We start from the raw sequence: 22,142 nt of genomic DNA, 5'->3' as shown, positions 1-22,142 counted from the left end.
GAAGAAAAAACATTGTAGGATTCGGGGCTGAATATTTTACTATATCTAAGTGGCCACATTATCAACAAAATTGTATGTAACAATCCATCTGATATGCTTTCAATTTTTTTTTTCTTGCAAGAAGAGTGAGAGGGGGGATTCACACCCTAATTTTCCTCATTGGGAGAATTAGATAATGCCACAGAGCTACAAGGCTCTTGGCGATATGCTTTCAATTATCCAAGCTAGTTAACTGAATATGCTGAGAGCATAAGATGATTGGCTTCTTTTGACACTCCCAAGCTTGGCATTAAGTTTGAATAGACTTAGGATATTACAAGGGAAATATTGCTGTATGCTATGAAGGACATAACAGCTGCATTAACTGTTTTCAAGTTTCAAGCAATTGAATCTTACAAAAGCTGAAAATCCTGAAGATGCAATCTAACTCGTTCCAGGACTTCTGTGAATTCTTTCTGAAAAAGAGTCCTCCATAACCTACTTTGGGACTATCCACTATCTTCCATATGCAGGAAAGAAGTATATGAAGAAGTGTCCTCTTCAATGATTAAACTTTTGCTTCTCATAGCATGAGCAATGAGATGCAAATGAGTTAATTTCACTTGTCATAACCAGGGACTTTATTTAGGTAGACTGGGTTTCTAAGCAAGACAGCAAATGAAATTTAGACCTTACTAGTTACTAGTAGAACCTTGAGAAAGATTCTTATTTCTGGGTCTCTAATATGAAGCTCTTTATGATAATTAACATAAGTTAATCTGAAATTACAATTAGTTTAAGATATACAACATTTCTAACCGAATATAGTGAAAACCTTTAATCTGAGTACTAGAAAATAGAGGACAATGGACAAAAAAATTATGGTACTTTGAATCGTATAGATCCGAGTAAGTTTAGTTAATCAGAGATGAGATTATGTCATATATATTCAATTCTAATCAAATACAAGTAAAGACTATGATTTGAGTATGAACTTTCTAGGTTACAACAATATGGCTCTAAGCTTTATAATGAATTCCTACAAAAAAAAAAAAAAAAAGTTTTATAATGAACAGGTGAAAAAGTGAATAACAAATTTTTTCCCCTACTTTTCCTGTATGTGAGAAGGTTCTTTTTTAAGAGGGGCGTTTTGAGAACCTTGGTTTAAAAAGACATTTTTGTATCATCTTTGCCTAATGCTTAGGGTTCGTTTGCCAGAGTTGATTTATATCTTGTTCAATTTTATGTCCCATTTTTAAAAGAGTAGTGTTAGTGACACACACTTATGCACAACTTTGTGTCACAACTCGCCACATGATGAGTTGTGGTTGGTTAGAGTGTGTTAGTGGGTCATGTGGATAAACACTCTAACCAACTATATCTCGCCATGTGACGAGTTGTGACATAAAGTTGTGTATAAGTGTGTGTCACAAGCATTTCTCTTTTTAAAAGCCTTGTTTTTAGATGTATGGTACTTTTCACCAACTTATTTTAGAAAGTCCAATAAGCCAAAAAAAGTAAATGATCTCAAATGTGCACTTTAGTTTCCCTTCCTATCCTTTCTCAAAAGGAAAAAGAAAAAGAAAAAAAAAAATAGCAATGAAAGACATTTTACCTCTAGTTTCTTTTTTTATTATTATTATTATTATTATTATTATTTATTTTTTCTTTTTTTAGGAATAGGTAAGTCAATATTATTAAGGAAAATTAAATTGGAATACATCATCCAAATTTGGTGGCAGTTCTTCTAACCACACATCAAAGTCAACAACTAGAACTGCTCTTTTTGCCAGGGAGTGGGCTAGTCTATTATTATTATTATTTTAATAGATATGAAATTATTTTAAAACTATGATGTATATTTCCATGATATACACTTTTATCATTAGGCCAAATTACCAATAGCTTTTAGGTATTTTAAATTTTTTATTCGACTATAAGAGACTTTACTAGAAGAAATTTTGCCTCTAGTTTTAACCTTCGAGGAGGGCTTTTTAAAACAAGATTTTTTTTTTTTTGAAGTATAAATTTTAATCTTTTTACTTATTTATTTAAACATTTTCAAACAGTTCATTTTTTAAAAACCCACAAAAAATAAAGGAAAATAACACACACACACACTGTATGCACGCATGTTTTTAATTGAAATCAATTTTAGCTAAAACAAGCGTGTGTATGGCATGTGTAATAACCATTGCTCAAAAATAAAATGTATCAAATGGACACTTAATTTTTGTCATTAGTTTCAATGTTCTTTCCAGTTTTGCCTTGTGACTTTTGATTTTCTTGGACCACGCAAGCATATTAGCTGTCTAAATGAATCATCCTGTTCCCACATTACTTCCCAAAAGAAAATACACCACTGCAAATAAAATTAATTTCATTGATATGGATTTCAATTGTGTATCAGCTTTCTTTTGTATTTTTGTAATTGTTACAAACAATAGGGGCTTACAAGGTACATTTGTGTAAGATCTTGCAAAGAATTGTTTTGGATATACAAATAATGAAAGATTATTTGAACATACAACACTCACTTCTGTGGAAGGTTTGCTGCTGGAGCAATCTTACGATTCTGTGAACTCAGACAAAATCTCAAGTTAAAGTATATCATTATCGCTCGCCAAATCAAATCACCAGCAAGTAGGAAAAAACAGCCATTACTTCTCGTCTGGCTGAAAAAAATCATGTGCTTTCTTTACAGTTATGTCTTCTTGGCCTGCAGTGACAATGTTGTTCAGTGAATTGAAGCAATACGTGGAAGAGCTTTGCTTTTTAATAAAGCAACACAAACAACTGATGAATAGAGGATATTACTACCCCATGGATTCCAGTTGGCAGAAAAAAGTGTACAAAATCAAACGTATAAATACAAGCATAATCTTTCACAACTGGTTTATCCAGAAATGGTGAGGGCAACAAAATGGCTTCATTCTGGCGAAATATCCTTTGTTTTAATAGCCTTTGGAGCCCTTTTAGAACAGGTTGATGGAGTACGGCCACTAATAACATGACCAGCAGAGAGAAAAGTTGGTTGACCATGAAATTGTAACATTTGAAGGATTCCTATGTTATAACCAGGAAAATTTGGCTACCAAAAGGTATGACTACAAAGAAAGCACCAGAGTGAAACTCTTTGAATGATTGGCGCTAAGATGACATCTTGCAATTTGATCATTTTTATTTTTATTCTTTTAGTCTTAAAACTCTAGACAGTTTCAGTCACTTCTATAAACTATAGCCTATTATGCCATGTTTCACTGTTTCTTACTCCAGGAAAGATTTTGAACGCATTTCAAGACTATAAAAAAGGTCCAAGACAAGAATGTTACCTTTTTTAAATACTTCTTGTGAAGTTTCATTGCCCCAGTGCAAGCTTTTCTGGCATCTAGATTTCCAGTAATGTCATTCAATATCTGGAAAGGATTAAAAAAAAAACCGGAGAAAAATGATTTATACACAGACAGGCAAAGTTATAAAGTAACTTATAATTGCAATGTTCCAGCACATGCCTACCAGAACTGGATAATTAATTGCATGGAAAATGCTTCATCAGTACCCAACTACTGTTTCCTCAGGACTTCAAATTTTATTCTAATCATCAGTAGGAGAATAAAGAGCAACTGATTGTACTTTAACAAACGTTTTTATCAAAGAGAAGGGGAAAATTCTTCTAAATCCTTAAGGTTGGTAGGTGAATTTTCCTGCCGCACACCTTCATGGCTTCATTACTCTTAAATTTTTATTTTATTTGTTTATTTAAAGGGGAAGAGAAGTGGGGGTGGTCAATCTGTAGCACCTATGCCAACCCCACCCAACTCTTCCTCACCCGGATTAAAGAAACTTCAATATTTACTCTTTTTTTTGTTGAATGCTATTTCCTCACTTGAGTTCTCTACATATTTTTTATTTTCCCCATTGACTGACCTAAAGTAAATCAGCATATTGGAGTTTCTAAACCAAACTAACCTTGACAACGTCGTCCAGGCCCCGAGCTTCTTGCAGTAGCTTTGTGCTCTTATCTTTTAAGACACTAGCAACAAGGAAAATAGAGATTGGGAGGGGGGCTTCTGAATTCTTTGCTCCATTTTTCATATTTTCCCTTTCATATTTTCCACACTGACGTCTTGACTTTGCTTTTCCTTTAGATCCCTCAGCTTTTTCACTAGCTGACTCAGGTTCTTCATACAATAAGAATAAGTCAGGATCGTATTCCAGGGCCCACATCATCTGAAAAAGGTCCAAACACCATACAATAACTATTAACAGAAATGTCCAATGTGTGATTACAATTAAAAAAAAGATTATATAACCGTAAACTTAATGCCCAAAAACTATCATAGACACAGACACATGCATGAACATACACAAATAAAAATGAACAAAAGGAATAAGTGAGAATAAAAGGAGACACAAGCATCTTCCTTTTGCATGCTTAAGTCCAATGGATAAAAGCAATTATAAAATACCCAAAGGAGTTATTTAACAGAAAACTGACTGACTGGACACTTCTTAAAGCCATATAAATTAGCAATTTTATTTGATGTTATTTGTTTTCCCCCGGCACTAATGTAAGAGGTTACAGATCAAGTATACATGAGTTTTTGGGGGCCTTGCCTATAGGTGGGCCTAGGACACGATTCACAGGAACAGGGGGAAAAAATCACATTCTATGACCACATCAGTAAGCTTAAACAATTTGCATCAATATTCTATAATATATTTGTGCCACAAGCATGGCATGCATCTGCAAAAATCACAGCTTAAACCTTATATTCTGAACATGTAAAGAGTGATCACAACATAGAGGCAAGAGCATTTGGATGCTCTCAATTGAGAAGCAAATGGATGCATAGAGATCAAGTCATAACTCATAAACAATCCCTTCCTACAGGAAAATTTCAAATGACATCACAATTCACTACTTTAGATGCAATCTCTTGGCTTTTAATCACGGACCAGTTATATTTAGGTGAAAGATAAGTCTTGAATGATTATCCATGCAATATTTCTGTAACAACTTTCTGTGTTTTCTAAAGAACACTAACCATATCCTTATATAAACCTTTTAAACTTTAATTTAGATTAGACCAAAATAATCAGCAAACAATTACTTAAATATTAGAATCACATCACAAAACATTTGGAAGAGAAACCTGAGATTTAAGAATATTGAAAGTTAAAATTGGTCTTTGAGGAACAGTTTTAAACCCTCCAGACAGGAGTTGAACTCTCAAAAAAAGAAGGAAAAAGATACAGTTGAAGTTGAATCCTACCTCCCAAAGGTACAATGAGTCACCGAAAGAGAATTCTCTACGAAACAAAACCATGAGCATCCGAAAAGCAAATAGATAATCACCTCCACCTAGTGTCTCTGTGCTCCAAAATCAAAAGACATGCTTTTCTATTACTTTCTTTCTTGAGAACTAAATGAAGGGATGTGCAAGAAATATAAAATATATTGTCACAAAGGGAATATTGAACTATTGACATAATACTATAGGATATAGTGCTATAATACAATAAATAAATAAATAAACCATTAAATGGCCCTATTTTTTTTTATTAGTAAAACGTTTTTGTTAATGAAGAGGAACTACATCATGTGCACAGGGTGTTTACATGAGGTACTCCTAAAGAATTACAATGTTAGCTTATATTAAAAAAAAAAAGAAAAATAATTACAATGTTATAGCTGAGAGCTGCATCTACACCAGTTAACAGCATAGCAATGGTTGAGTTGCTTTGTCTTGGCAGACTATTAATTAAAAAACTATGCTAAAGTACATGATGTTTTTCTTCCTCACCCTAGTTCATATATTATAACTTCAAAATAGATATTGGGCAACAAATTTTTGTTTTCTTACTTTTGGGTAGCATATGAAAGTAAATAAAAACTACAAAGACATTGATTATGAGCTTCCAGCCATAAAGGCAATTTAAAAAATTTGAGAATTCCTCCCATCAATAACTCAACCCCCCCCCCCAAAAAAAATAAAAAAAATCACTTGAAAATATCCCCTAATACTCTTGCCTTTAGTTTCTCACTTAAATTCCACAGTTCAAGTCCATACAGCCAAAGGAACCTCCCTTTGCCAAGAATTTCTCTAAAGCAAGAGAATTATGGTCCTTTCCTTTTTATGCATTTGGGGTTCAGTGGATGATGCCAAAGAATGTGGAAAATATGTTTTTAGTTGGTGCCTGCAGAGCAGTTTTGCTGGCATAAAAATAGCATTACTTGGAATGCTGCTCCTCTTGCTTTATGTGGGCAAGCTGGAGAGAGGAACTGTAAAGCTTTGAGACCAAATCTTTTTTCTTGCAAACTTTGTTTGAGTGGTCTACTGTCTTTGGAGTGCTTTCTATACCTATTTAAATTGTAGATCTTATCAACTTTATATTGTAATTTTTTAGTGGCTCTCTTCACCCTGTCTAATTGAGTGTCCTTTCCATTCAATAAAATTTTCGTTTTATGATGGTTTCACAATTGCCCCTGAATGCTGATTTTCAGCTTATGTTCGGCAGCAATGCTCAAAGGTCAATAATTCTTCCACCAAACTCTTATATCTTTTATTAATAACAATGGGTTACAAAACAACAACTGCAATATAATGTTTATACTGACAGGGACAAAAACTTTATTAACTGATATATGACATTGATTATGAGCTAAATATAAAGAATGAGAAAACAAAATTTGAAGGCAATACCTAAGTGCTGATGAAGTTTTGGATCTATAACTTGAGTAATTGCAGCCAAATTACTAAGTTGTGCCTCCACTCCAACAGAGCTATCAGTGCATCTGAAATTTCCTCGCTATAATTTTAAAACAAGAACACATATTGTAAGGAACTGGAATTAAAATTAGAAACAAAAACGATTAATCTAAAAAAAAATTCCAGCTCTGGAAGAACAATATGTTAACAGATTATATAGAATGGAACATAGTGTGGTTACTTGTAAACAGAGAATATTTAACTTAAGTACACTACTTAAAGTGAAATAATATGGCCTACAAAAGTTTCCACCCAAAGCAAGCCATTTTGCATAGTAGGAGATATCTAAATAATAACTAAAGTACACTACTTAAAGTGAAATATTATGACCAACAAAAAAATTGTATGGGGCAAAAAAGTACCAATCTGCGCATCAACCGTTCAAAGCACCAAAATGCATCTGCTTCATCTTCAAGAAGAATTATCATGGGGGAGCAGAGGTCACTCATTCCTGCTCAGTATTGTCATAAAGTTTAGATAGAAGATCCAATATTGTGTTGCAATAATTATGTAAATTTTTGTTACCTCTTGCTATGCAAGGAAGGAATGTAAATGAGAAGAATTTCAATGAGATATATATATATATATATATATTTAGATAAGAATGCTAGACCCACATGTAACAATATAAGTAGACTACATCAATGATTATTATTCTTCCCTTAATAAACAAGTGAAAGAATCAAAGGTTTTTCCAACTCTTGAACCTTAGAAAAAAAACATTACTACAAGTATAATGGAAAATAACAGAGAGCAGATATTGGGTGAATATTAAAAAAAAAAAAAAATATATATATATATATATATATAATTTTTTTTCCTGATATGCCATTTATTTAGATACAATGGAAAAGAAATTAAAGGAAAATGGACCCCAATGTAAAAAAATGGTTATTTGGACAATTCTCTCTACCTACTAATAGAGAAAGAGGGATCTAAGGAGCTTCCTGGACCTAATCTCTGATGATTTCATGTCATGAAAATGCCATGAGAGCATGGAGAAACATATTATCAAGATCCACTGGTGAATGGACCCCAATTTGCAAATCATGTTTTTCATTATTTTTCCATTCAAATGTTATAATTAAACAAGTAGCATTTATGAGAGCATTGTAAAGAAGATGATCATGCTAGTTTTGTACACACTTTATACTAAAAGTAGTCCACCAGATTTGTGTCCCTAGCCATAGATGTTGAAAAATTATTTCATAACATTTCAAGCATGTAATAAACAGTATTCATATTCAGTATTTTTCACTCTTTTATGGTGCAAACATCATATCTACTCAAACCCATGACAATTTAAGCTACAGGCTACAGTCCCTTATTGAACAAAGTTAATAATTACTGGGTGGCAGAGCTAATGGTAGTGGAGAATGGAGATCACGGCAATATAATGGATCAAGCAGATTTCCAACAAAGCAACGTGACTCATCATTTGATTGAACAATCCCTTAACGACACATTAGCTATCCGTTTGAATCACCCACCTTGACAATAACCGACATCTGTATCTATCCAGGCATAAACAGCAAGAATATCCCAAAGTTTTGACAAGTTTTCCTGCTTCTCGTAAAACACCAATGTCCGATCAGTCCGAACCACATCAAGACCTGACATTAATATTAAGCCAACCAGAAAATTCATCAAAAAATAAATCTATGAGTAAAAACATACTCTTATAACTAAATACAACAATGCTCTAATTTACTATATGCAAGTAAATTCCAAATAAACATATTGCAATGGTTTTACACCAAAAAATTAATCAATGCTCAAACTTCAAACAACTAAGAACTACAGCATTACAAGCAGAAAAGATTGACAAACTTGGTGATTCATATGCAATCTTGATTTGTTGAACAGTAATTTAATTTCATTGGCACCAATTACACCCACATAAGAAATGAATGTCAAATGCATGCTAATTAAATCAAATTTGGAAATCTGTACAAAAACTTTGAATCATAATATATAATAAAAAACCATTACTCCATCCATCCCACAATGAGTGTCACTTATGAAAAAAAATGCACATTTTAAGGAGGTTCCTTAATTGCTTCAGTAATTCAAAATATTTGTATGTGCTTGCCATTGTATTATTATTTATTATTGTAGTTAAGTATTGATGAATGGTGGAAGCTTCAAAATAACAATAAAAAGGGAACATAAAATTAAACTTTTGACTTTTTGACAGGGGACAGACATTAACAAACAAGCAAAATTGGAAAAGTAACTGATTATGGGACAAATGAAGTAATACAAAGTGATCACAGAATAAGTAATTGAAACAACTCAAAAAACATTGAAGCAAAATTGCAAAATTAGAATGACAGATATTCTCTAGAAATAAATTGACATTTAAATTTCATAGCACAAATCTAGCAAAAGAGAGTTGAACACTGGAAGATTCCAGGCAACTAGAATTTATGCTGACTGTATTGAGATTGTATTTTCTTTCAAATTGTAACAAAGGATTTTAGATGACAATCTCATCCCCAAGATGCATTCATCTGAGATCAATTTGTGATCATCACCAATTGAAATGTCTAATAATAATGTTCCATATAATAAGTACTTTACAAGCTAAATCAATCATCAAAATGCGAGCTTATGCAGAAAGGTAAATGCAAATTTTGCCCTAACACAAAAGACATGAGCATTTAATTAAAGAATACCACCAACCTATTTGATGCAGAGTCAGCATCCACTGGATTGCTTTCTTATCCTTCACTGTTTCCAAACCATTGCCTCCAACAATTGCCCCACCATTGTCATCAGGAGGTAAAGCCTGTCCCTTGTCTGGGTTTGTTTCTAAAAGCACTAATGGATCTTGAATGGGCTGACCATCTTCAGTGATTACGGGCGCTGTGATAAATCTACCACTTCCAACTACAGGAAACATTTGGCCGCACTCTTCCTTCCACCTAGCATATTGCATTCTGAAGGAGTAGACATAAGATTTACGAAATGGATAGTCTCTAAAATATCAGCAGATGGTATAGCAAACTTTGAACTCTTCATATATATATATATATTGAATGCTTAAAGGATAAAACTTACAGTGGATCCAAAAATAACAGAATAATAACTTTAAAAAAAGGATGCCTATGCTATAGGTATAAATAATTGTTGCTAGTTTTTTACAGGTTAAGACTGATAATAATCACCTGTGCTTTTGTCACTTTAATTTGATTGTTTGGGAAAAAAAATTTAGTTTTAAATCTAAATTGAAGATTATCTCTTGAAAAACATAGGAAAAAGGGAATATATTATCTAGCAAATAAAAGAGGACAATTAAATGGCCCAAAAGAAAATTGAACTTAATCACTCATTTGATCCTTCAAGCAACAACACCCTTAAGCTCTCCCTAACCCTTCCCCATTAATTCCCCCATGTGATACAATTTATAATTAAAAGAAAAGAAAGAAACTGTGCTACCCATTACAAACCTTAAGAAACTAAATTTTGGATTTCATGGAAAAGGAAATTGGACTACCTTCGACGTTGCCGTATCTGCTCACGTTCTTCAAATGTACTCTGAGGATCATAACAACCAAGTAGAAATTCCCATACTTCTCCTCTAATTGATGGATGTACCCCCTAATTTGGAAAATAATTATGATAAGCATCAACCCTCACAGCTTTGTTTCCTTTATGAATGGAAAAACAAAAATGAACTCATGAAAAAGAAAATATCTACAAAATGAAGAAATAGAGAAGATTCCGTAAAAGGATTGCTCAAGTACACATATACTATTTGGGACAAATAGTAAACAATTATTAAATCATTAAACAACTATTTGGAAATGATGAGTTCAATAAAAAAAAAATTTATAACACTTCCTCTCACATGTGGGCCTAGAATCCCCCCTTAATAAGTGGGGCCCAACTCATGGGATTTAATCTTTTAAGTAGAGGTTTTTTTTTTTTTTTTTAATGGCTCTAATTCCACAGTTACTATTTGTCCCCAAAACATGAACAATTAGGAAAAGGAAAATTTAATCATCTAACCATCATTAAAACAACTTCCATAAAAATGATTCAAAAGCTTTATTGAGACCCTCAACGAATTACATTGGGTGTTTGTTCACATAAGACAAATCTATAGATTTTACAAAGCAATTGAGCTCCATATTGATAGCATCTACCTCAAGGGTGATTAATTTATAAATGACATAGGTTTTAGCCACAACACATGAAAGGAACATTATCATGGTGAAGAATATCTAGGTGATTTTTTCCTCCAAGATAGAAAGAAACACGACTTAGAATGAGTATAAACTAAATTGGCAGAACAACTTCAAACTTCATTTGAGTATAAACTAAATTGGCAGAACAACTTCAAACTTCGTTTAGAGCTGTCAGAACAAAAGAACCAAGTCAAGTAGTCCAGGTGCATAGAAAATCAAACAGAATAATAATAAAATCAGATATGTTATATAGAGCAGATGTTAGAAACTTTACTGACAGTGTGGTCAGATGATAAATGTAGCCTAGACAAGATCGATAAGATAGTTAAGTTGAATGACTAGGAAATTAGTTTATAATATCATTATTACACTTTATTAGCTTCTCCAATGTTCTTTTAACATTTGTATATTTAGAGATATCTTTGTTCTTTACAACTTTTGCTCATATATCAAATACAATATTTGACTATACTAATGAATTTACAAACGCACTTTGTTCAAGTAACTATTTTAGAAATTTGCATTTAGATGAGAGACTAGTAGTGACACCACAGCAGACTACAGCACACTATATTTATGACTAATTAAGGAAGCAATGCTTATTACTGCAAGTGTTTAGGGAGGTCATGAAGGCCAGAAAAGGAAGTATAATCATTATGATGTGCACAATCATTTATTAAGTAAATTACTTTGACTTGATAGTATCTCCAATTCCGAGGGTCATTGAACTCCTCAACCTGATTAGTAAACCTTACATGGGCAAGGAGTGTGCAGAAAGGTGGTCAACTATGCTAGTAGGAGCAACAATATGTTTTGAGGCATTCATATTATCCAATGCATTGATCTTTGGATCAAATGGCATCTTCCCCCACAAGGGTTTATATTATAAGAAGCAGATATCCCTTAAGGATCTGCAAGTCATGTTTACCTATCCAGGAAATTTATTTTAGAACGAGAAAAAAGTGGCTATATTATCTAATACGAAGGGAGTAAGTTTGTTAATTCCACAGTTCAACATTCAAGCCTGACTTAAAGAGAAGAGATTTTCTGGGCTTCTCAAGATACTATATTAATCTTAAACATCTTTTTTTGATAATTTGATAGTTACAATGGGAGGGGTTTTGAACCCTGGACTTCTTTGTTGGGAACATTAGGAAGTGCCAGTTGAGTTACAAGGCTCTTGGCTATTAATCTTATATATCAACTAAGAATGATAGCGATGCTCTGGTGCAAGCTGACTTTCATAGTCTTCAAATAAAAATAAACTTAAACACACTTTTTGAATGGTTTTGAATTATTAAGAGGCACTTACCCCACGATGGATTCGACTTAGAGTCTTGCTGATATCCAGATACCCTTCTGGAGTAAATGCAGCCTGCCATTTCCTTACACTTAATGTTTTACCAGACTGCATAAGCGGATTAAAAATAGAAACTTCAGTAATAGACATTGCAAGCAACAGAGAGAAAGTTTCATGAATTTGAATATTCAATCCATTTGTATTACCTAGGGTGGATGCATCAATATGACTTTACATATAATTCATTTTTTTAAGTAGCATGAAACATCATCAGATTTGTAAAGAAGCAACTCTTGATAGGAGAGATACTGGTTAGATCTTCAATTCAATGCATCACATTTCACAAAGTACCAAGAATGATAGACTTATAAATGCCTATGACTAGGTCGTTTTTTTGGTTCCAACTGTTCAGTCTTACAAATACCCTCTCGTCTATTCCAATGACAAAATGAGAAACACATTCTCTAAATTGGAAGTAAGAAACATTGAGAAAACAAGAACCCTGCCAAGTTTGATCAATAGTAATTTTAAGGCAACATCCTCACAAGGAAATTTCTCTTTGAATGTCCAGATTAATAACAATCCGATTAAGTATGAAATTGCACACAATCTGAAATATTAAATGAGACCTTGATGAGACCAATGTCACCATCTCAGAAAAACGTTAACCATATTATTATCATACCTGCCTTCAAACATAGAAGTATTAACAATCTTGTAATTGTTCACGAATCTCAAATTTCTAGAAAAATCATAAATTTCCAACACAAAACAAACCAATCTCTATCATTTACTTATTTCCACCTTCCTTAATTCATGCCATGTATGTATATATATATATATATATATATACGTGTGTGTGTATGCATATATATCTAAAAAATCCAAAAGGTTATCTAAAAATCCGATTATTATATATGTCATAAAAAAACAAAAACAAAAAACGTACCTTGATTTTGAAGCGGGTCTTTGGAACATCGGTGCATTCAGGGCGGACCTGATAGTAAGAATCAGCAGGAGTTCCAGGGTCCCTCCACATTTCCAAAAACGCTTCCAGAAAACACAAAAAGTCAGAGAAATTCGTTTGCTTTCAAAACCAAAAAAACACCCAGAAGCTGGAACCCCTTGAAAAATGAACAAAAACCCAGAAAAAAGAATTGGCTCAGAGGATGTTTCAAAGGATCCCAGATCACGAGCTGCTGGTCAGGTACAGGCTCCAATAATATCCAGGAGCATAACCCAAAAATTATATCTATATATTTATAACAAATTAAAAAAAAAAAAACAATAATTTTTTTTTTTTTGGAGAAAGAAAAATAATTATTTGTTGGTTTGGTTATTCTGTTTTTGTTATTGTTCTTTCTTTTTTTTTTTATTGCATAAAATTTAATTAGTTTTCCTCTATAAAAATGGAGTTATGGTGGTGGGTGAGTAGTTGGTGATTTAGTCATGGTCATACAGATACTCATTCTAATGGTGGATTTTACTCTGTCAAAGGAAAGGTCCGTGTCCTTGAGATGTTTCCCAGTCCCACCTCTCACGACAACCTCCAACAACGCCGTTTAATGCGTTAATTTAACGTTCCTTTTTCCCATGTCTTTTTTCTTTTATTATAAAAAATTACTCGCGTATAATTTTTTAGATATAGGATTTAGCGTTAAAGATTTTACTGATCACGCTGTAATCATATGTTTAAATCTAATTAGAAAACCCATTTATTGGGTCTAAGGAACTTTTTATTTTTTATTTTTTGGAGAATGGGTCTAAGGAACTGAATATAAGTTTTACATTTTTTTATTTTTATCATATGGAATTGGATTGCTTTCTAGTTTTAAGTTTTAAGAAGTTGTACCTTTTATTTGGGAAAGATCAAGTCAAGTAGGTTTTTTTGTTTGGGTTTTAGTGTTTTACATAGATTAGAGATTTTTATTACTTTGTGGTGGTGGTTGGAAAATTTTAGTACTTAAATTTGATTGGATGGTAGAGAGGGTGGGGAGCGAAGGAGGCGTTGGATCATTAGATTTGACCTGCCATTCATTTATTTATTTAACTGGAACAAGAAAATTGGGATATAGGTACAACAAAAAAGAGGCATGAAATGATGGAAATTACTCAAATTAGAATTAGGAAGGTGGCTTATGTTTTGTCAATGTTTTTTAAGTCAATGGGGGTTGTTTGGGTTTAGAATGGGCACAAGTGGGCCTTGACATGAGAATGACTGGCACTGTTTTAGTCTCAGCTCAGCCAAGCCCATCAATCATGGGGATTCTAGTTATGTTAGCCCACTAAAATTTTGATTCACAGCTCCTCATCTTATCTTATTCTTCCACATATTTGCCTAGGATCTTCTTCACTTTAACAATGTTAAATTACCAATCCCAATCAAGATTTTGGTGATGAGTTGTTCAATATTATTCCCAACAGAACTGAAAACTTTTTTTTTTTCTAGATTCCCCATGCTTTTGTTGCATGTGCTTGCCATATCTGTTTTCCTTTTATATGCCTCTCACTCTCTCCTCTTAATTTGCAATCTATGGAAGGTAAATTTATATATATATATATATATATATATATATGAACGAAAAAAGGGTTGGTATATCAGGTCCAAAGTTTATGTTAAAAATTAATACAAGTAGACATGAATCCCTAATGTTATCTATGTTACCCACGTTTTGCCATTTCTCTTCCCGGCCTGCAAGGTGCAAAATTGCATATTTCCAGTATTTTAATTATATTTAATGTGAGTTTGGCCCAATTTTTTTCCAATCTGCATTTCTTTTGGATGGAAATCCAATCTGTATTTATTTTAAAGGTTTCTTTTTTAAGCTCAACTCTTATTATATTTATAACATAAAAAAAAATAAAGAAAATTAGTAACATACAACTTTTTAAACCTTGAATCCCACATGTTATCTATTTTAACATACTTTTTCTTCTTCAAAAAATTGCAAATTAAGTTAAGCTAAATCCGTCTCGAGTCTTACAACTCAACTAGTACCTTTTAGTGTTTCCATTGTAGTTCAAGGTTAAAATCCCCCTCCCAACCACCTACGCGTTGTAACTGTTGAATCTATCAAAAAAATAAAAAATAAAGTTAAGCTAAACCCAAACTTTAGTATAAATTTATAGAGAAGTAAATGAAAGAAATACTTGACTAAATTGGAAGTCTCTCATTTATAAATTAAAGATACTGGGTTGAAAGTTTCAAATGAGATCAAATGATATAATCTATTAGACACCAAATCTTGGAAAATAGATTGAGTGAACATGTGTTGTAGTATACTGGACTTGGGTTCTTGACTACTATCTTCACTTGATCTCGCTTTAGAAGTACAGTTAAGCATTTTTTCCAACTTTGACTTTCCATCCATTATGAGAAAGTCTTGCTACAAATACTGGTGATGAGCTATTCTAACTGATAAATTAATCTATCCTCATAATTATTCAAAGCTGCGAGCTCGAATCTGAATCCGACCCAAAAATTCAAGCAGCACATTAGCTCTAGGAACATATTATGGGAGTACCTCTTCAAATTGCTAGGGCTTTGGGTGAATTTAGTATAGCTTTTTGAGGACTTTTTGAGAATGTGTTGGTTTCAGTGCCGGTGGTGGTTAAATAGACAATAGGGGGTGGGGTGGAGGATGGGCTAATGAGTTTTGGGTGAGGTGTAAAATGTTTTTATTTTTTTATTTTTTTTATGAATAAAAAATATGTAAAGGGGACGACCTAAGTATGAAGTGTAAAATATTATAATCGCAAATAAAAGTATAAAATATTTACACCCAAAATGCTTCTATTTTACAATTAATCAGATATTATTTTCAGGTTGATTAGCGATTTCAGTCACTTGGATACTTGTAAATGTGAAAAATATTTTTTGAAAGTCAATTTGCATAAAAACAAAAGTGATCTTGATGAAAATGGACTTCCTGAAAAATTTGAGAGTATTTAGTAAAAACCAATAAAAAGTGTGGTTTTAATAATCTGAACTCTACTAATTACTATTTGAGATGTGAATCACCAAAAAGGAGAAGAATATCATATAAGGGAGTTCCTTTACTTGTGATACCTTCATAAGTTACCAAATGCAACAATAAGTAGGTTGGCAAAAATAAGTACAATTTTGGATCCAAAAGGCGCTTACCAAACCAACACTTAAAATGCTTATAAAATAAAACCCTTTCACTCTCTCACAGAGTAGGAGGGAGCTCAGTTTAACTAATACCATTCATACTTGGACTAAATTAGTAATTTGATCCCTCTTGTTGCTATCTTTCCATCATATCACAATGCTAAGTGAGCTCTCTCTGATTTTAAAATTTTAATTTTAATCATTCCTTGGTTATGTTGTTGGAGAGCTCCGAGATTTGAAGTTTGTTTCTCTAGAGTCATATTGTCCATGCTAGCAAAGTGGCACAATCAACACCTAAAAGCTAAAACCCATTTGGATGTTTGTTGTATAACATATTGGCAAAAATACCACTTTTGTGCCTACATTTTTGACCGATTTTCATTTTGGTCCTCAATTTTTTTCTTTTCCTATTTTGGTCCTCAAAATTAAAAATGTGACATCAACATCCATATAAGCTTTTAAATTTAAAAAAAAAAAATTAACATATCAATTTTAACAAAATTATACACTCATTCCAACCAAATAGCAACCTAATTCAGAATTGACAATGGCTGAAGAACCTCAATTCTAATGTTGTGCGGTGATTTAAACCACATTGCACGATCTAAGTCACATGTAATAAATAAGCTATAAAGCACGGACACGAATACAAATACAGGCACATGTATGGGTACAACACGGGGTGAAATGACAATTTTTAAAAAATTAAGAGATAAAATGTTTTATAACAAAAATATTATTTTGAAATAATTGTTAAAAATTCTTTTATGAGCATATTAAAGCCAAACCAGTGATAATATATACTTGTGTCTATTGTCTACCTAGGTAATAAAAAAAGAATTGTAAAAATTTAACTACTTAGTAGCGGACTTTAACTCATAAAAGACAAAATTTTGAAAAGAAACATATATTTGCACATCTTTTGTTCACGAGGCTGGTTGGAGATAAAAGAGAGCTTTACATGTGTGATAGTGTGAAACAGGAAAAAAATAAAAAATAAAGTAAAGAGAAACAAAACAAGAATAAAGGCAAAGGGGAAACTACAAAAGAGAAATAGACAGAGCTAAAGAAGAACAAGAGATCGGAATGGGAAGAAGATTGGCGGCAGAGGAGATCAGTGTAAGAGGAAGTGGGAGGAGATTGGTGTGAGAGGTAGTGTGTTACAAATTTTTTTTTTTTTGGCAGCACCTGCACAGGCCATGTCCCAACCGTGTCCTGCCGTGTCCATCATTTTTCACCCAAAAAAAAAAAAAAAATTCTAGGACACGTGCTATCATGTCCACGCATTTCCCATGTCCTGTACATGTCGGACAAGAGCATGTCTGCCCAAATGCTTGTTTGCGCTTTCCAGTAAAAAGGAAGTCCAAAGAGTCCTCTTTGGAAGCATACAAAGGGCAAGAAGCATTAGGGATGACATTCCACTTTGCAAACTCTCTTCGCATTGGGAGACTATCATTTAATAGTTTCCAAAGGAATAAAGTAAGGACCTTTGGCTTTCACAAGGCTGTCCACATTTTGTAACTATATCTGAGCTCTACTTCTTCCATCAAATTGCATTCACTATGGAGAAGCCAGTAGACTCACTTGACTCTAATTCTTTAAATAGACCTGATTGATTCGTGGGGCCAAATCAGCTTATCTTAACTTCCCAACCTAGGAGGCTTCTTAACAATAGAGTTGGTTACGTGAGGTGCATACAAATTCCTCACCAATGCACAATTCCATTGTGTTGCTTGATCAAATGATCAATAAAATCACAAAACATTGTTTATAATTTCCCCCAAACAGGTTGGTAGGAATTGTTTCTCATTTCCCACTAGCCTTTGAGCTTCTATAAGAACATACCCCATTGCATTTTCCGTGTCACAATAGTTATTGGGTTGTTTTTTTTTTTTTTCCTCTATTGGGAATTTTAATAGATTGTATAGTTACTATACCTTGAATCAGGTGAACTAGAATAGAGTTCATATTCATGTCTAAGAAGAAAAGAGAGAGAGAAAAATATTCAATATGAACATACATATTAACTGTCAAACGCTAACTTATTTTAGTTTGATAGTTGTCCGCACACCCGTTTCAAAATGAGGCCATACCAATTTGAAGTCATGTAAACCACACGCTGGATATGTTGGAAGGCCATATCAAAGGCTTAGGGGTGGGAATTAATGGATCTTATGAAATTCCAGTTTGCTGGCAAACTCAAAGGTACAGGGAAAAATGGGCTGTCTCGTAAGCTAAAGCATGAAATTGCTAAAAATCCAGGAACCTTCTATTCTCATTCTCATTCTAATGAATAAAACAATATTTGATGTTATAGTAAGATGATAAATATTTCTGTTCTCATTCTCGTTCTAATGAATAAAAAATCATAAGGGAGAAGGGGGAAAAAAGATAACATAAACCAATTCAGTAAAGTAGGAAATGAGCAAACAACAAAAATTACAACTTGAATAATTAAACAGGAGCAAGTTCGCTTCCTAATTTTATAGAATCGCTGACTCTTTGTACATAAATTTTTTCTTTTTTATTCTACTGTGCTCATTATACATGGAGTGTCTTTTTACAATAAAAGTTATCTACTTACCAAAGAAAAACTTAAGCAGGAACTAATACAAATTCAAATAAATATGAACACACACTATATAGTCCATTGTATTAAACATATACTTGCTTGTAGTCCATTTATAATCAATAATCGGATATGTCATGTGCTTTCCAATACATACAAAACATAAACTAGAATAATACTTTCAACTGTTTAGAACATGCAACATTCAAAACTAATTGATTTTGCTACTTGAGTATACTTATGATCAAACTCATGGTAATCCCAATTATTTCAACTGCAAATCATCTTCCTTTGGCAACCACTCCCAAATTTGAAGCAACAAGCTGCTTTAGTAGTCTTATGACGATACTTATTATGCCCAGTTCTTTTCCTAGTAAGACATAGCACGAACTTATTAGATCCAAAACAATGGAATATCATAAACTCTACAAAACCAAAATCTCAACAAACAACTATCTATTTTTTGGCCAAGAAAACTAAGGTAAAGAAAATGTACAAGACGTAGCACGGATCTTATGTTCTAGATATCTTTTTTCATAAGGTTAAGCCTGCAGGTTACTATAAGTTCTTCTCTTATCCAAAACAATGGATATTAAAAAATCTATTAATATGATTGGTTGACACATGTCAAGAAGACCAAATATCATCTTTGGATTAATCAATCAAATTGTTTTCTTAATGTTTGAATTCAAAACTTGCACTTATTTTTAGCACTTCAAAATCTAGAAGCACTTTCAAAGACGCTTTTCTAAACATAACCAAAATGAGTTACCTACCCTATTAGCAGTAGCAGAGTAACATCTTGATGACTTTGACATAAGTATAGTCTGTTGTAATGGCAGCTCCACATTCTTAGTCAAACAGATAGCCAAATAAAGATTTGAAACAGTTAGTTTTACATAAAGAAGTAAATTCCTAATCATAAATGAAAGCTAATAGTAAAATTTTAGTACATGCCATAGCAGAGGAGCTTACTTGCTGCCTTATAATTTAACATGTCCCTGTATGTGTTGAAGTTGAAACTAGGCACCCAAAAAACAAAAACGTATTTTGTTAATATTGAATGTATAGGAATATTTGGTTTAAAAGATTTTCCAGCAGAATACATAATTTTAGTGTTGATCCTCCCATTCATGGACATTCACTAGAACAACACTAAAGCAGAAGATCCACAAAACAACATCTTTATGGTATTGTCTCACAGGTTTTAAAATCACATGAACACTTCAAACAACCTAAATGAAAAATGAAACAACAAAGCCAAACCTTTAGATTAATAGGACCTTTCCAGATTTGACCACATCCAGAATTGCATGTTTCAGCCTACCTTGATAGATATAAAGCATTTTGGTCTCTAAGAGTAGAACCTGAAAAACATAAATATGCTTCAACATTAAATTTAATATCATAACAATAGACTACATAAAAAAAAAAAATAATGATAAATAAATTTAAAAAAAAAACCCATAAAATTGACCCCCAAAAAAAAAGATACACACACGCACAGCATATAGAAATCTCAAAAAGATATATCACCTTTGTCTTTTAACACGTAAAGGATATGAACCTTGATCGTTGCAACACATTTCTCAAGAGTTGCAGTATCTTGCACTTTTTATCCAAATCTAGAAGAAAAATCACAAAAGAAAAGAGAGTAAATGGTGAAAAACAGTAACCATGGGAGCAATGCAATCAATAAAAAAGTGTTGGCCAAATTTTGTCCCTATAGATTTAATTGTCACTTTTGTCCTTCAACTTTTAAAATAAAGGTCCTTGAACTATTAATTGTGTCAATTTCATCCTTCAACTTTCAAAATCAAGTCAAATAAATCCTCAAAAGTTGACTTCACTTCAAAGTTGAGGAACAAAATTGATACAATTAAATGTGTAGGGACGAAATTAAAACAACCACATTATCAAAGGACCAAAAGTGTAGTTTGGCAAAAAAAAAGTGTTACTTTAGTAAGAACAATAAGGTTTGACTGCAAGGGAATTCAAATTTGAGTGCATGCTATTTTCGTAGTTTGATTGGTGATGTAGAAAACGAGTAAGAAAAATGGTCAAGGAGAGTCATAGATAATCGTAACTTTCTTTTCTTTGAATGAATGAATTTTTAAAATTAAACAAACCATACAAACAACAAAACACTGGCAGCTAAGAGCTGCAACACATAAACAGAGCAATCAACGAAATAAATAGCAACATAAAAACCATACTTAAAAATAATCAAGACAGAGAAATGCAATCCCCCCCCCCCCCCCCCCCCAAAAAAAAAAAAAGGACTACAACATAAAAATATTCACTAACAAAATTTTCACTCTCTTTCACAAACTCAACTTGAGCATTGTTTCTTCTGGTCAAAAGCAGGATAGCCTCCTAATACCTGACATTGCAGCTAAATTCAACAGCATTTCTTTGAAGCCAAATTTAATAAACTACTGTAGATTAAGCAAGTTTGATTATGGTTTTTTTTTTAACTTTTACCCTTCAACATATCCATACCCTACAGAACCACATATGCAAGCTATATACCTGGGATTTTATTAGACTTAACTTTCTCTCATAGACTCTTTGATAAAGGATACTCAAACAACAACTGATGATTCCTACTCTCAAAGGTAGCTCCTTGATAACATGTCACCTTGATCATTTTACCAGCCTATCTCAAGTGGAAAACTTATTTCTCTAAGAAAATAGAGAAAGTAATGAATGAATGAATTTATCAATGAAACAAACCATACAATAAGCAAACCCAGCAGAAGGCACAAAACACAAAGCTGCACCTAAACTTTAAAAGAATCAAACTTACAGAGCAAGCATAAAACTAAATAGAAGCTGCAACTAAACTTACAATGCATTGAACTAAAACCCTCAATTATGGCTAGCACCAAATCAAAGAAATGGTTATGCCTTTTCAGACTTGGCATTGCTGATGAATATACAAGCATTTCTTCTAAGAAAAAATAATAACCCACTACAGACCTAGCAAGTTGGTTATAATACTTTGAAAACATTTGCCTTCAACTATTCTTTACCCCACATAACTACTTTCAAAACATTTACCTTGGATTTTATTAGACAACATGCTTAACTTGCTACCATAACCTCTATGGAAAATGATACTCAAAAAACAAGGGATCCCCACTCTAAAGACAGGTCTTGCAGAAGACGCACAACATGTCACCTAGAAAACCCC

General features: G+C 32.7%; 2 protein-coding genes across 39 annotated transcripts in view; both read right to left on the bottom strand.

Annotated features, from left to right (window-relative positions):
* Positions 1–2,342: 2,342 nt before the first annotated feature.
* On the bottom strand, positions 2,343–13,735 carry LOC126694705 (uncharacterized). The gene is made up of 11 exons (XM_050391153.1): positions 13,195–13,735; positions 12,258–12,353; positions 10,252–10,355; positions 9,438–9,694; positions 8,243–8,365; positions 7,115–7,203; positions 6,687–6,792; positions 5,256–5,353; positions 3,949–4,209; positions 3,312–3,395; positions 2,343–2,698 (listed from the first exon to the last, which is right to left on the bottom strand). Exons 1-11 carry the CDS (start codon positions 13,282–13,284, stop codon positions 2,684–2,686), a joined length of 1,323 nt encoding a protein of 440 aa, XP_050247110.1. The 5' UTR covers positions 13,285–13,735; the 3' UTR covers positions 2,343–2,683.
* Positions 13,736–18,999: 5,264 nt separating this feature from the next.
* Positions 19,000–22,142, bottom strand: part of LOC126694700 (receptor-like protein 7) — a 97,628-nt gene continuing 94,485 nt past the window's right edge. For 29 of the 38 annotated variants that reach the window (XM_050391132.1, XM_050391133.1, XM_050391134.1 and 26 more), the window contains 5 exons: positions 20,483–20,571; positions 20,213–20,313; positions 19,922–19,968; positions 19,723–19,797; positions 19,000–19,316 (listed from right to left, as the gene is read on the bottom strand). The gene's annotated coding sequence lies outside the window, so the exon portion shown is untranslated. Of the gene's footprint in view, positions 19,317–19,722; positions 19,798–19,899; positions 19,969–20,212; positions 20,314–20,482; positions 20,572–22,142 lie in introns of all 38 variants that reach the window. The other 9 variants (XM_050391124.1, XM_050391125.1, XM_050391127.1 and 6 more) reach the window with 5 other exon arrangements.

Source organism: Quercus robur, chromosome 8 (assembly GCF_932294415.1).
Source record: "Quercus robur chromosome 8, dhQueRobu3.1, whole genome shotgun sequence".
Classification (NCBI taxonomy): Eukaryota; Viridiplantae; Streptophyta; class Magnoliopsida; order Fagales; family Fagaceae; genus Quercus; species Quercus robur.
The sequence above is the reverse complement of the archived record's forward strand: the minus strand, read 5'-3'. Positions and strand labels throughout refer to the sequence as shown.